Here is a 16,176-nt window from a genome sequence, read left to right as displayed (position 1 = left end):
GCGGGAAATGTTCGTCCAGTATCTGTAGTTCTTCTTACCTTGTTCTTAGGTTTCACTTCACCACAAAGCTTCATAAGGTCTGAAGACAAGGTGCTGCATATAAATAAAGATCAATCATGACATTAAATTCAAACTCACTATACAGAATTGCATATCTGTCATGTTGACAACTAGGAAAAAAATGTATCTATGAAAAACACAGAGAAGTAACATTTAAAATCCAGGTGGATTTATTAAATGTTAATTCTTTCCCTTGATGAAATACTCCCATATTTTATTTTTTAAATGTAAGACAGGCATGGCTTGGACTTCCATACCACTGTTCCTAGGACTATCACCTTAATCACAAAATTCAAAATTATTTCTATTTTAAGATAATTGCTCAATGTAGATTCAAGTTTTAACAATCCTATGTAATGGGATGGAAAGATGGCTCATTGGTCAAGAACACTTCCTGCTCTTACAGAGGATTTGAGTTCGGTTCCCAGCACCACAGGGAATGGCTCACAGCCCTCTGTAGCTCCAGCTCCAAGGGATCTGATTCTGTATCCTGACCTGTGCAGGCTTCAGCACTCATGGGCACGTATCTCCACGGTCATGCACAAGTACACATAGTTAAAAGGAAAAGCCCGTCTTAAAAGAAAACGTTACAGAAGTCAAGTGTGGCAGCCTCTGCAGCTCTTACCTTCCCTCCGAGCCCGGGCTATGTAAGGGGCCGTCTTCATCACTACTGTCCTCTTCGTTTTCTAGGAAAAAGTGAAAAGTGCAAGTGTTGCACAAGTCGGATGGGGACCTCGGTCTTAGGCTAAACATATCTATATACACACATCAGCTCAGCATGTCAGCACGGGCACTTTGATTTGGACTGCTGAACCAAAATCGACAAATTGTAGAGCACTTCTAAGAACCGCCTTTAGTTGCACTGCTAGGGTGAAGAGAAATGTGTTCAATACGGAAAAATCAAGAGTTTGAATGGTGAAATTTGAGGAAATAGTATTAAGAGATTGGGGATTAGATCATATATTTGTCTGAGCACATACCATTACTTTATAGTGAGACTCTTTATATATGTCCTGCTCAAACGCACAAATCCGCTGATTAAAACACGAAGGTCGCAGCAAACGCTCCCTAAGTTCCTTCAGCGTTCTCGGTCGGTGACTAACACTCCGCACACATAAGCATTCTAACACTGTACCAATTTTGCAAGTTTGTAGAATATTTCACCACCACACCCCCCCCCTTTAAAATCTCCAGTAGAAAGAGGATCTACGAAGATATTCAGACGGCACACAACAGCATGCATCTCGTTCACAGGTACACAGATGACAAAGACAGTGACAGGTGTGCATGCAACGGTTCTGTAAACTACTGTGAGTAAGTGACTGCCGCATCAGGACAACTGTAGCAGGCTAGAAAAATTACAAAACAAACAAAAACCCCAAAAGACAAAAACAAGGAAACCAAATATGAAATGAGGAAATCCGTAGATAAGTAGGAAATCAGTAGCTAAAGTAGCTACAAAAAAAACAAAAACAAAAACCTATTTAACTATTAATATACATGCCCCTATATATACATGCAGTTTTTAAAAATTCACATTCTATTTAAATATGTGTGTGTAACTCACATGTTACATGAGAACACTAAAGACACATCAACTCATTCCTTCCTCTCTCGTGTTCCCTTCCTTCTACCACTGAGGACACGTGTTGGTGAAAGTTTCGTAACATCTGGAAATATTGTCTAAGATGGCACCATGTTTAGGATTCACAGACGGGAAGGAAATGGTGGTTTTGAAGGCAATGTGCATCACAAAGCCATTTGTTCAAGAGGGGACTTAATCCTCTGAATACCGGGCTGCTAAGACGGCTGATGGATAGCTAGTTAATAATATAAAACTAAGGTTATGAAGAAATGACAAGCTATCCTAGTTTGAACGAGGAATGTTCCTTACAAGAACATTGGCCACTTGGTCCCCAGGAGGTTGAGCTGCGTGGTGAGGTAGTGCAGCCTTGTGGGTGGGACAATGTCACTGGGGGTGGGCCTTGAGAGGTTACAGCCTTGTCCTGCCCCATCCTGAGTTTTGCTCTCTGGGCTTGGTGTTCGCAAATGAATATGATTTTTACGACCATTTTACTTTCAGATACTGGTGAAAACACCTAGAACTTGAAACACGAAGCAGAAGTTCAAACTTAGTTTAAAAAACAACAACAACAAAATACTTAACTCCTGTTTATGAATATATGCCTTCCAGAGAGATAATTTATGCTTTCCATAAACAACCTCACCAGAGCCAAGAGGACCCCACCCCAGACAGTCACCACCTTAGGTGTGTCCTCAAAACCGAAACTGACGTGAAACGCCTGATCTGGGTAGCACACGATTCCCAACTCTAGAGCAAGACTACCAAGTGTGTTTCTCACCCAGCAGCATCTAGATTAAAGCAGGCACAGAACGCCCAGGTGTCCTGCCCATCCACACCGGGGTAGAGCTTTACAACCTAACATCACTGGAAATTAACCAAAATCTTGCACTTTTCCATCTTTTTTTTTAAATAGCATTTTTAAGTAAAAGGTATATCTTTGTCTTAAAGAGTAGCATATGGAAAAGTTACCACGGCAGCCTTGTGAGGGTTCCTTTTAGAAACACCTGCTTTCACACCTATACACACTTTGGCTAACTTCCAAAAGCTTAACTCAAAGTATCCCCCGTCAACAACAAACTAACCAAGGATGCTTACTAGGTGTAGATGCCAACATATGACTGATGCTGACTACATGTTTTCTTTATGTGGGCCTAGAATATGGTATCTGTTAGGCATAAATACTGCTGTACGGTATTGGCCCCCCAATAAAGGTGGTGCTAACATGAAAAATATACAGATGTTCCTCAAAGGCTGTAAGATCTTAAGTGTAAGGGGTGTGGTCTTGGCTCAGCCTCTAACCTTAAATTTCATCATTAGAAACCATGCACTTGTTTCTCCAGAGCACTGACCTGCTGGTTCATAATACAACTGTATCTCCCCTCTCCTTAGCTTTTATCTACCAGCTGAAATTCCACACCCTCTGGGCAGTCTTTGTCACTGCCTGGCATTCTTTCGGGGTATGCTACTCTGCACTCTCGCACCCTTTGTCTTTACTCATCTCTGCCCTTGCTGCACTGTTATGAACTTGTCGTGGTCCGTCACCCTCAGCAAAACATTAAGGAAAAAAGATTAGTGTCGCAAACACCTCTCAGCGCAGTTTCTGGACCTCAATGTCCAAGAGAAGCTTAGAGAGCTGTGTTCAGTTTATGTAGGTGTGTGATCTACAGCCATCTAGCTTGCCAGCTGAACATCCAGTACGCTTGTCCTTCCCTGCTTTACCTCCACCTCCCCTGAGATTATAGCCCCGAGCTCTAGGGAAACTTCCTGCCATGTGTGACCGATCGGTTCTACCAACTGACAACATCTGCACTCGCTGCCTCTGTAAGCAGAACACTGGAAAAAGCAATACAATTCGTCCAGTAAGCAGTCTGATATTTTTTCCTGCACAAAAGGCCATTAAATAACTTCTCTCCTAAGCCAGGGAACATGTTAGGCTGAGACACAACAAAGACCAGAAAAAAGGAAGATGAACAAACGGCAACAAAGAAATAGAAAGCGGGAAACGAAGAGAAGCAGTGGAAGGGGAGGGGAAGACTAGAGGAAAAGGTGGAATAGAAAAAGGCAAAAAAGAAGGAAGAGGAGGAGGATGTGGAGAAAAGGAGGCAGAAAAGGAAGAAACTTCAAGGATGGAAATGGGAATCAAAGAAAGAAAAGCAGGTCTGCTTGACAATGTGAGGAACGGCAAAAATGTATGATGAAGCCTGGTGTCTTTTAATCAGCCCTTATCGCTCCTAATTTTCTTTTAAAATTTTTTAAAATTTATTATAATTTATTCAGATTACATTCCGATTGTTATCACCTCACTTGTATCTTCCCATTCCCACCCCTAATTAGTCTATTTATGCTTGTCAAATAGCAATATATATAATATATATAACATATAGTATATGCAACAATATATAATATAATAATATATAATATATTATCCCACCACAGTTGATTTCACAGGATGACTATTTTTGCAGTAACATGTGGTATAACAATCAAATAAATCCTGTAGTTTATTTGTTAGGAGATTATCATTTTAAAAAGTGGAGATTCATAGACTGTGTTTAGCTTAATGACACAGAAAGAAAACTACATTCGATCTTTGAGCTCTTTTCCTTCCTTTGCCAGTAGGCATTCAGAAAACTTTGAAGAATGATACCGTTGGGAAAAAGGAAGTTGTGATCACATTTGTAAGTAATTGTTCCAAACTTAGCATTCTAACCTACCACTAGTAATAAAATTATTCCTCCACTTTCCTGATTCTACACACATCATCACCAAACGGAGGTGAAGACAGGCCCAATGAAAACAGTTCACGTGGAAGACAGGGGCAAGAAAAGGGCCAAAGCTTGCATGTGTAATGATCTCCATAGCCTCTTCTAGGCTGAAAATATGATGCTTATGATTATAAACATGATAGAAGTGTGTTCAAATAAAGCCCTTGTATTTTATTAAATTTATAAAAATACGTATTTCTAATTTTATTTTTAGAAGGAATAGATGAGAACATACACCAAAAAAAAGTTATTTATGAGGTTAAAACAATGGAAGAAAGTTAACAGATATATTTAAAAATTAAAAGGGAACATATTCCATGTTTTCCTTCAAGAAAGAGAAAGAATTCAGGGAACTTATGGAATTCCACAACTCAGCTCAAATGACTATTAGCCCGAGCACACCTCTTTTAAACATCTAAGAATTTCAAATCAAGAATGTTTAACACAAAAGATTTAGCTGGTGTTTTTTTTTTTTTTTTTTATCATGAATATGGTTCAAAAAAGATCATGCAAAAGCAATGGCTACCAACAGAACATTTTCAGGTATGTACCACAATTAGTGCACAGGACAGTTAGTGCACATGCAGCTGTTGGGCACACAGAAAGCTAAACATACTCACCTAGCTGGGCGCTATCTAGATCTGGATAAACAACAGCAGAAGGAAACAAAAAGCAATACTCCAATCAAAACAAATCCAAAGTTAAAACTCTCACATAGCACAAGATTATGCACTGATGCTTAGGTCTACAGAATAGATGCCATAACGAACGCTTACAAATGTATTTCAGCACAGTTAGGTACGCGACATGAAAGTAAAGAAACTTGGTTAATCTTTCAAGCAACTTAAATAACTAACCTAGAAATTTTCCTAGTTTCCTTTATCCGTAAAGACCAACGGTTTAATACGGTTAAATAACCTTAAATTGGTAACTGTTTCTTAAAATGACTAAGTATATTTCCCCCAAATTTACATACGCATGCAAATTTAAAAAGAGACCATTTACTAAAAGCATAAGTGAGTATAGCATCTATTCAAACAAGCCACAGAGGAAAGAGATGTAGACACAGTGTCCAAAGAGCGAAGCTACCATGCAACTCTCATCTAGGTAAAGTTCAAGTTACCTTGCAGCGCATGGCCTAGCAAAGCATCCAACTCGGGGTTTAACTCCGCTTTCTCTTTTAACATGTGGAATAACAGTTGGTTCTGTGTAGCACTGGTGATTTCCGTTTGCTTGAGCCGACCTTCGAGTACTTTAATCTGAGCCTCTTTCTGGGCAGCCTGAAGACCCTGAAGCAATAGCCACAAGCGCAGACTGTCTTACATCTTACAAAACAAAGCCTACTACATAAAAAAAATGCTTAAGCCGTGGTGGGCTTTGCCATCAGACAGGCCTTAATGCAAACCCGCCCCTCTACTTGCTTTGCCCAGAGATCTTAGAGGAGTTTTCCTGTCCAAGATCCCACTCTGAAGACGCTCAGTACATGGAGAAGACAGAGCGTGAGAACACAGTGCAAGACTCTAACAGAGGTCCATCATGGGGAAGCAAGTGACTCAGCTGTCACCTCCTTCAGCAACTGGGCGTAAGTGTCCTACTGGTGACAAATCAGGCTTTCATTTAAAAGAGTAGAGTGCTACAGCTGTGTGTGTATCTCTTTCTCTGCTTTGCTTTTGAACTGAACAGAATCAGTAGCAGGCCAACTGTGATACAAAATCCGTTTCCTTGAGATTCTTTTGTAAAGACAAAATCAACTTTATTTCTTCTTTGTTTATTTGCTCTAATATACAAGCGTAGCAGAGCCAGTAAAATTGATGTAGCTATTTATACCATTTTATTTTAGCTCTAAAGAAAAAAAAAATTTTTTTTTATTCAGTTAAGAATTTTATTTCCTTTTACCAAGGGGAGGGTTCCTGGAGACAGGCATGCAAAACCAAATTGGTCAAAACTTAGGCTTTCAAGAATAGCATGGGAGGGCCTGGAGAGATGGCTCGGTGGTTAAAAGCACCGCCTGCTTTTCCAAAGGACCCGGGTTCAACTCCCAGCACCCACATGGCAGCTCACACCTGGCTGTAACTCCAGTTCCAAGGGATCTGACATCTTCACACTAATGCACATAAAATTAAATAAACTATTTTTTAATAAAAGAACAGCATGGAACCAGATGGAGACTGAAGCTCCCACCAAGGACCATGCATGGGCGGGGCTTAGGCCTCCTACACAGATGGAACTGATGGGCAGCTCAGTCCTCATATGGGTCTTCTAACTAAGGGGAAATGGAGGCTGATTCTGACATGGACTCTGTTGCTTGCTTTTCCATCACTTTCCCCTGGCGGGGCGACCTCACCAGACCACAGTGCGATGCACTCAGTCCTGATGTGACTTGTTTTTCTGTGGTGGGGGTGGGGAGCTCCTTTTCTCTGAGGAGTAGGGGAGGGGAGGATAGGGTAAACAGGGAGGGAGGGTGGGGCAGGAGAGGAGAGACGGGGCTTATGACCAGGATGTAAAGTGACTAGTTAATAGTAAGAATAATAAAAAGAATAGCATAGCTAAATCTCCTCACCTTACTGATGCCCATCGACAAGAAGTGATCTAGCAAGTACCGAGCTTCAGTAAGTGTACAGGCGTTAATGACAGCGGTGACATCCAACGTCTCCCCTTCTTCCTACATCAAACCAGTGTGGAACAAGCATCACATTAATCTAGATATATTCAAACACAAGGCAAAAGGCTATTGTAGTTACTTCACAGTACTGGATACGTCAGTGAGGTGGCTGAGAAAAAGATCTCAGGATTCCCACACTAAGAAACACATGCTTCAGACAAAAGTAAATATACAGCCGAGCAGCTAAAAAGTCAAGGCATGATGTAATAAATGGCACATGTGACATATTAAAGAATATCACGCCGGACGTGGTGGCACACGCCTTTAATCCCAGCACTCGGGAGGCAGAGACAGGCGGATCGCTGTGTTTCGAGGCCAGCCTGGTCCACAAAGCAAGTCCAGGACAGCCAAGGCTAACACAGAAAGACCCTATCTCAAAAAATGAAAAAAAAAAAAAAAGAATATCACATGATCAGTAGAAAAAATAGGAAAGAACACAGTATCTATTATATGCATAAAACCTAAGAATCAGATTAAATCAATAAATAGAAAATACTTTCATATAAAAAAATCCAAAGTGCCTTTAAGGATATATAATTAAAAAGTTATTTTTCTTAAGCTCTTAAATAGCTTTAAGATATTTAAAGATATTTTAATATCAACTCATATATCTGGCATCTGGGCGGCAGAGGCAGGAGGATGAGAAATAGGCCATCCTCATGTACATAGTCAGAGTCTGAGGACAGCCAGGGCTAGGGACCTGCTCTCAAAAGCAAGCACGAGCAAGAAAGGCGGTCTTTAAGGTGCACACCTTGGCTTCCTCCATTTGCATGATGTTAGCTTGACAGTCGGCAATACTGTCGTTGATGTAATCGATGTTGGCAGTCAGGGACTCCATCTCTTCGCTGATGTTAGCCACATTTCTATCCCCCTCGCCACTCTCTTTGGCTATCCGCTCTCTCCTTTTTGAAAGCTTCTCTCGTCTTTTTGTGAGTTCTTCCCGTTGCTGTGGGGTAAAAAAAAAAAAAAAAGTATCGGATTTTAAGAAAAGAGCTTTGCCTACCCACACACTGTACAATCAAGACAAAACGTCACTCCAGGAGGCATTCGGTGCTTCCAGGAACAGCAAGGCTCACAGTCCGCTCAGGAAGGCATGGCTAGCTTCAGTTTTCCATACCCTAAGTAGTCTGTTCATGTCGGACTCCATGTTCGAAATGGTCATTTTCTGCATGATAATGTCAGTCACCCGGCGCTCCAGCAGCTGCCACTTCACGCGGGCCGTCTTGGAAGTGAACACGCGGCCAGGCAATCCTTTCCTCTGATAGTTTTTCCTGTAACGATTTACAACGATAAATGTAATCCCTCGTGCGTTTATTTGCGCACGACCCAATAGCAAGACCAGCTTTCGTTGATAACGTCATCCGGTGTGAAGGCCCAGAATCAGCAAGCAGCACCTGGTTCCGTTTGCCGTGGGCGTCGGTAACGCCTGGACTCTCGCCACCGGAACTCTCACTTTCTGCTGGGTGCCGGCCCTGGACGCATCTGCCTCCCCTGCAGCCGCACTGGAACCTGGGTCCGTTTGAACAGGGCTTTCCGATGAGCTCGGCTTCCGAGTGACTTTCCCAGCTACTTTATCAGACATGGGCCTCACTTGCCGACGGAGAGCAGTAACCTGAAACAGCATCAGCGGTCGATCTATCTCAGCCGGTTGCAACGTGCGTTGCAGGGGGCTGGGTAGAGTGGTACAGGGTTTGTCTAGAACAAGCAAAGCTCCAGACTTAAAGCCCTAGCACCGCAATGCAGGGAAAACAGAAATGCATTCTTTAATCCCAAAGTCCCTAATGTTCCCCCCAAAGTTGCTTACTGTACCTCTTCAGTTTTGCGTCGCAGAACTACTTCTTGATTTCTTTTCTGGGCCTCTAGAAGCCTAAGTTGATGCTATAAAATAAGATACAATACGTTGATATGGGAAAGCATAGTAAATCCTACTCTTAGGCTAAAACATTTTCTCTTACTGCCGGAAAATACAACTTCTTAGCATAATCTGGGCTATAATAATCCTGTCCATCATATAGATCTTGCTACTTTAATACAGCAAGCAAGGACAGACTCTGAAACAGCCGTCTCTGGGCTGGTGAGATGGCTCAGCATGCGAATGTAACAACTTGAGCTCAATGCCCCATAACTACACGGTAGAAGGAGAGAACGGATTCTTGAAAGTTGTCCTCTGACCTTTGCCCTTGTACCACGGTATGTGCAGGCCCATGTACTATAAACTAATCAAATGAAAAATAACAAAAAGAAAAAAAAACACCCAGTAAACATGAAGTAGCCATCTCTACTGTCCTGTGGACAAACTGTGGGGTGTTTTCTTGATTTATAATTGATGTGGGGAGCCGCAATCTACCATAGGCAAGGTCATCCCTGGGCAAGTGGTCCTGAGTTATATAGGAAAGTAAGGTGAGCGAGCTATGGAAAGCAAGCCAGTAAGCAGCCTTTCTCCATGGCCTCTGCTTTAGTTTCCACATACTAATGTGAGGCAATATTTTTTCTTCTCATTAAAAAAAAATTAAAGTTAAGATTTCTGTGCCAGCTAAATGGCTCACTCGGTAAATCTGGAGGAATGCTGAGTGATGTATCAACCGTCAATGAAGCGCTGTTTAGCCAATCAGCTGGGCAGAAGGACAGGAAGTGGTAGGAGTCCTTCTGCCCAGCTGATTGGCTAAGCAGCGCTTTATTGACAGTTGATACATCCACTCAGCATTCCTCCACAGGTAATGGCTTGATAACCTGAGTTCTATCCCTCGGACAGACGCGGTAGAGGAAGAGAACTAGCTGCTGAAGGTTGCTCTCTGACCTCCCTTTGAGCACCATGTCACCTGTCACCTGCGCTCACTCATCCTCCCTCCCCCTCTTCTCTAACAAAATGTAATAAACAGTAAATTTTTTTTAACAAAAAAGGGATTGGTTTTTGTTTTTGTTTTTTTTTGTAATTTAGACTGTTTTTCAAAATCCAAATTCATTAAAGTAGAATTCTGAAGGCGATAACAAAAATGTTTTACGTTCTGAGAAACCTATCTTCTGTTGAGGACTGGTTATCACCCAAGGTGTTGCATCCTAGCACATATAGCCCTTGCAACCAATCTGCCCTAACCCTTTACACTGAATTCCTACAGCCCACATATAACAGGAAATGTCATTTTATATAGCGAGTGCTTCCTTGTGCTCCCCAGCATATACTGAGCAACAGTTAGAAACTCTTCCTCCATTTCTAAAGTTGTCCAGTGCAGAGAGCACTCTTACACAGCAGAGACACTCGACTCACATCTCTTTTGCGCTGATCCTTTTTCAGCTGAGCAATTTCCCTGTTTCTTCTAGATTCCGTCAGTCTGGCTTTCTCCTGCTCTTCTTTCATTTGTTTCATGAGGCGAACCTAAAGTCAGGCATATATATTATTGAACGTCTTCCAACACCAGATATGTTCAGTGAGTTACACGGATGGGAGTTCATTGGTTCCAAATACGTCACACGGAAGCATGTGGCACCCACTGCATATTTCAGTCAATTACTGGGTTTTCGATGATTATATTTCCAATATATCTTGCCAAGTTAATTAGTGTTCTATGCGTGCAATTTTGATACTTATTATCAGTATCTGTGTGGGCCACAGCAAGTTATACAACCTCCGTGGGTTTTGACTTTCTTCTAAAATATCCTCGTGGACTGGGAAAAGTCAATGGGCTGATACCTAAAGGTGCCAGAGCCTGGGACAGGGAACGAACCTCATAAACGCGGCTACTTACTGTCATTACGCAACTGCACGCCATAGTTTACTCACTTCCTGCATTATGTCCCCATGATTCCTTTAAGGAAATAGCCTTCATTTTGGAACAAGATTTATGATAATCAATTTTGGCTTTGGTCTTTCTCCGTGTAAGAAAATGGTACATATGCAACTCTAGGTGCTGCTGCTAGGTGAGTGAGAATGTGATCAGACACACACACACACACATATGTATACACACACACATATGTATACATACACACACATACACATATGTATACATACACACACATATATGTATACATACACATATGTATACATACACACATACACATATGTATACATACACACACATATATGTATACATACACATATGTATACATACACACATACACATATGTATACATACACACACATATATGTATACACACACACATACACATATGTATACATATACACACACACACACACACACACACACATGAAACTGAATATCTGTTTATATCTTAAACTGGTATTAAATGTTGTGGGCTACTTTTATATTGGCTCAGGGAAGAACCGTGATAACAGTTCTGTTCCAAGAGGTAAAGCCCGCCGAAGCCACGGTAGACAGCGCCACACCCGCACCTTTGTCTTCTTCATCTCCATGACATCCTGCTGCAGTTTCTTCAGCTGCTTCTCGTACTGAGACTGGTTTTTGAGCAGCCTGGCATGCTCCTTTTGGGCTGTCTGAAGTCGCTGCAACTCTTTGTTCATGGCGTGGAGCTTCTTTTCGTATTCACACTTGACTTTCTTCGCCTTTTCTTCTGAGTATGACTCCACCGAGCCTGGGTATACAGAAGGGCGTCAAATGCAGTGCTTGAGGTACGACGCTGAGTTTATTTCATAGACTCAGAACAAGCACCCAATCCCCCAGGGCACGAGGATGACTTGGAGCTTTCCAACTCGCTTCCGTTTTATCACCTCCTCAAGCCATTTACTAAGCACTTTGACTGAAGTGCCCTGAACAGGGAGTGGGACTCCGCCGAAGACCCTCCTAAGTAGACTGAAGTGCCCTGAACAGGGAGTGGGACTCGGTAGAAGACCCACCTAAGTTGACTGAAGTGCCTTGAACAGGGGGTGGGACTCCGCGGAAGACCCACCTAAGTTCTGGAGCACCTGGTCCCGTTCCAGCTGCGTGTCTCGGATCTTATGCTGCAGCATCATCAGCTTCTCTTCGTACTGCCTTTTCAGTGTCTGCAGCCGTTTCTGGCTGTTCTCCAGCTCATCAATGAGTTTCTGCTTAATTGCAATTTCACACGTGATGTTTGCCAAGTCGGCTTGATAGTTAGCTACTCACGGGAGACAAAAAAAAAAAAAAGACAGAAAGTCAGCATCGCCCCCAAACAAGAGTGTAAAGCCATTATCTACATTCGGGTAGTCGGTCGCTCAGCAGCCTTGCGGAAAAATTTCCTGGGTATACCACGGTCTAAAAAGACAGACAAAGCTGGGCGTGGTGGTGCACGCCTTTAATCGCAGCACTCGGGAGGCAGAGGCAGGTGGATCGCTGTGAGTTCGAGGCCAGCCTGGTCTACAAAACGGGTCTAGGACAGCTAAGGCTACACCTTGTCTCAAAAAACCAAAGAAGAAGGAGGAGGAGGAGAAGAAGAAGAAAAAGAAGAAGAAGAAGAAGACAGAGGCCAATAGCAGATGCTGAGTACACTAATGAAATGCAGAAACCACACAGGAACTGAATTTAACACAGAAAGGAGCATCTTTTCTGCCTAGAGCATGCGTGAGTGTAGGCTGGTCTTACAGGTCATGAAAACTGCCTTCCCTGGGGATGAAATAGAAAATGTCAAGTTTCCCACAAAAGCCTGGACAGCTTCCAATAAGGATTTCCCTGCCTTCCTGCTAAGGGGCAGGTACCTTTTTCATCCGACTCAGAATCTGACTCATCGGAGCTTTCTCCTCCTTCAATGTCATCCTCGTCCTCATCCTCCTCATCCTCCTCTTCGTCCTCGTCCTCATGGTCACTCGCTTCTTGATTCTCTTCCTAAAATGTGATTTGTCGTTATTAATAGCACAGGACTGGCAAGGAAACAGATCACCTCAGCAAAAGAGTTGAGAGATGCCAGAGTATAGACCACAGAAACACAAGACTGGTGTGTGTGTGTGTGTGTGTGTGTGTGTGTGTGTGTGTGTGTGTGTGTGTGTGTTATATCTGCAGATGCCAGGCCAGGCTGCCCAGTGTCTTCCTCCGTCACGTTCCACAACAGTCCCATCCAGAGGGCCTGCCATTGAATCTGAAGTCACTGTTCAGGCCATGCTGGCAGCCACTGAACTCCCAGAAGTTCTCTCTGTCCCGACTTGACAACTCGGGTGACAGGCCATGCCCAGCTTTGACGTGGATACCAAGGATAGCAGAAAGTCCTCACACTTGCACATGGCAAGTGCTTTTACACACTAAGCCACCTCCCAGACACTGAATTTTGCTTTTCTGTAGTTCAAAATCATAATAAAAGTGTAAGGTTATTATGCAATGACTTTGCCTTAAAAGAATTCGTCATCTCTCATGGCGTCCTTTCTGCATGCACACACACACAGTTTTCACAAAGCACCACACTGAGATTTGCCAGTCCTTAAAAATTCACAATTCTGAACGAAAGTCCTCAAAGAAACAGGAAGCCGTGGGTATGATTCCTTCCTCCCTTCTGTTCATATAAATTAGTGGATACAATTTGGAAACTTAGTCTCCTATACTTACTGCTTCTAATTCATTGTTTTCTTTCTCTGAAATACCCTTTTCTTCTTTCTTCTCCTGGTCAGTGTCTGTATTATCCTCTTTCCCAGTGACACTTTTAAAAAAAAGAAAAGGCATATGAGATAAGCACAAAGGGAATTTTTAAAACACAGTTTGCAAAACACCAACTGAAAGGGTTAACCACTTCACTAAAACCAAGCTGCCCTGTCTAACGTGGAGAGAAAACCAGATATCACCACTTGAGCGACAATCTAATGATTTACACCAGTGTAGAAAGTTTATCTTTTAGAAATACTGACCATAGATCATACAGTGAGGCATCAGATCTAATGAGACAGTGCAGTTACCTCAAAGAAACAGCCAATTAACTATAATGCACTACAACTTAAATGTAAAAGAAACGAAAACAGCAAGTTTGGGCTCGCTATCTAAATTCGTGAAAGCTTTATCTCACATAAATAGAAAGCTATAAAATTATTTTTGTGGGTATGCTGCTCATTTTAAAGGTTCAAAAATCACTCTGCGCATAGTGAGTTTGCCTCTATGGCTTGTATCCATCATGCCTGGGGTCATATTCTCCCAGAGTGGGTCTCCAAATGCCAAAACTGTCAGACGTTCAGGCTGCCATCCCACTGAATCAGAAATTCCAGGGCCTACCACAAGTTTCACCATAAAAACTGAAACCTTTCTCTCCAGCTACCTGATGCTGCAAACATAACTACAGAATGCTGTGAGATAACGGTCACGGATAAACTCACTCAACCCTGTAGTCTTAAGTGAAAGTGAATGACTGCCCTGAGCGAATTTTTTTGCACACCCAAACCCCTCTGATCTTTCTTGGGATTATCAAGCATGCACAGAAGTTACACGTCAGCTCACTGCACTCATACCTTTAATCAAAAAATACGTTAATATAGCAAATCTTTAATAATCCATATGGTTTGTGTTATCAATCAGATTAAAAAGGATATTCAAATAAAGCAATATTTCCCAGCAAAATTCCCCTAGAAAGAGCTAGCTTTATTACAGCCACTATTTCCATTAGATATTCTGTTACATTAAAGAATTTCCTGGTTGATACTTGGGCTTATGTATAGGTTATAATGTAAATAATCTGACCTCATTTGGGTCCTGTTATTAGTACTTAGCTCTAACCTTTAACTCCATGTCTTTATTCTTACATGTATTTTTATACTCAGAACAGTATGAATTAAAGTATTTTTCCTCCTAAGTACTTTTAAGTTTTTGTTTATTTATATGATTACTTGTTTGACCTGTCATTCTCACTGAACTAAAAGTCTCCTGAGACTACGAATCACATGGTTATGGTTTATCATCCATTTCCCCAGAAACTGCACATAATAAATTACACTACTGTTTATTAAGGAATGTGATCCCTTTGAGTTACATGTACACCTATGTTTGAGTCATCCCATGTGTCCACATACCAAATTCAGTCATAATGGAAAAAGCACAGTTTGCAATATAGGGATGCATGGAGCACAGTACAGCCCCCGTACTGAGAAGTAAAAGCCAGTAAGAATGGCAGAAACATAGTCAGAACTAGAGTCAAATAAACTTCAACCGACGTTCATTAATGTTATTAAACCCTTGTATCGGAGGAAAATAAACTGGGAGAAAGCTGGGAACCATTCCGAGTAAACAATTGTAACAAACGCAATCATTTTAAAAGGCCAGTAACAGGCACTCAAATACTACTGTACTAGACGCTAGGACCCAAGATTTCAGACACAGAGAAGGGGTGTGGGGAAAGAGGAACACATTTCTCATTGGGCTCCTCCTCCTCCGCAATGCTGGCTCCTTTCTTAGACCTGGTGTAGCATATTCCCTCCACTATAGTTGGTTCTTACACTACAATATCATCTGAAGTCCCCTTTCTTGGGATTAGGGCCCCCCCTCAACGTTATCATGAACACATTGACTAACATTCCTGCTCCCTCAAGTAGCTAAGATCAAACCCAATGAATGTTATCATTGACTTATATCTCCAATCGTAAATTCTCCTTGCACTCTGTCACAGAAAAATCAGCATCATAGCTCTACATTAATATACTTCTAAGAATTACATTTAAAGCTTTAAGTTTTAAAGATGATTCTAATAAATACTGTACTCTCAAGAACTCAATTTTCCTTTGATAAATGTGAACAAACTGATGCTCAGAATAGCTATATAAAAAGCAATGAGTCCTAGTTAAATTTATAGTTTACACAAAATCAGGATCTTGGGAACTGTAAGGAACATATAAAAATGTATTCTCTTCATCTGGCAAAGAAAGAAAGAAACTGTGGCCTTGAGAAGTTTTCCACACAAGGGACTAAGAGCAGATGTCCTAACTCTTGAGAGTGAAACACCCACACCCCAGGAAACTGTCACCACAGGATGTCAGGATCCAGCTGAGCGCTACCACAGCAGACCTTTACTTCACTGAAGCAGACACATATGTGCACTTATGGCTGAAATAAGTCCTACAACACTAACCTGCCCTGCTTCTGCCATCCTGTGTGATCACGTGAAAGCTGGAAGCAGCCTCGACTCACTAATGTGTGTGTGTGTGTGTGTGTGTGTGTACACATATATGAATATACTGAATAATTTAATGTGGTAGCATGTCTCAA

At 41.9% G+C, this 16,176-nt stretch overlaps 1 protein-coding gene across 21 annotated transcripts in view; it reads right to left on the bottom strand.

Annotated features, from left to right (window-relative positions):
• The window catches only part of KIF21A (kinesin family member 21A), a 122,473-nt gene that overhangs the window by 24,961 nt on the left and 81,336 nt on the right, over window positions 1–16,176 (bottom strand). For 13 of the 21 annotated variants that reach the window (XM_084802897.1, XM_084802886.1, XM_084802903.1 and 10 more), the window contains 14 exons: window positions 13,543–13,633; window positions 12,705–12,831; window positions 11,939–12,127; window positions 11,424–11,623; window positions 10,338–10,445; window positions 8,882–8,950; window positions 8,467–8,684; window positions 8,190–8,343; window positions 7,824–8,018; window positions 6,971–7,072; window positions 5,534–5,699; window positions 5,031–5,051; window positions 686–746; window positions 39–93 (listed from right to left, as the gene is read on the bottom strand). In XM_084802897.1, the coding sequence (XP_084659023.1) occupies window positions 39–93; window positions 686–746; window positions 5,031–5,051; window positions 5,534–5,699; window positions 6,971–7,072; window positions 7,824–8,018; window positions 8,190–8,343; window positions 8,467–8,684; window positions 8,882–8,950; window positions 10,338–10,445; window positions 11,424–11,623; window positions 11,939–12,127; window positions 12,705–12,831; window positions 13,543–13,633 (1,756 nt within the window). The remainder of the gene's footprint in view (window positions 1–38; window positions 94–685; window positions 747–5,030; window positions 5,052–5,533; window positions 5,700–6,970; window positions 7,073–7,823; window positions 8,019–8,189; window positions 8,344–8,466; window positions 8,685–8,881; window positions 8,951–10,337; window positions 10,446–11,423; window positions 11,624–11,938; window positions 12,128–12,704; window positions 12,832–13,542; window positions 13,634–16,176) is intronic. The other 8 variants (XM_084802900.1, XM_084802901.1, XM_084802904.1 and 5 more) reach the window with 1 other exon arrangement.

The sequence above is a fragment of the Acomys minous genome (genome assembly GCF_964271855.1).
Source record: "Acomys minous genome assembly, chromosome: 12".
Classification (NCBI taxonomy): Eukaryota; Metazoa; Chordata; class Mammalia; order Rodentia; family Muridae; genus Acomys; species Acomys minous.
The sequence above is the reverse complement of the archived record's forward strand: the minus strand, read 5'-3'. Positions and strand labels throughout refer to the sequence as shown.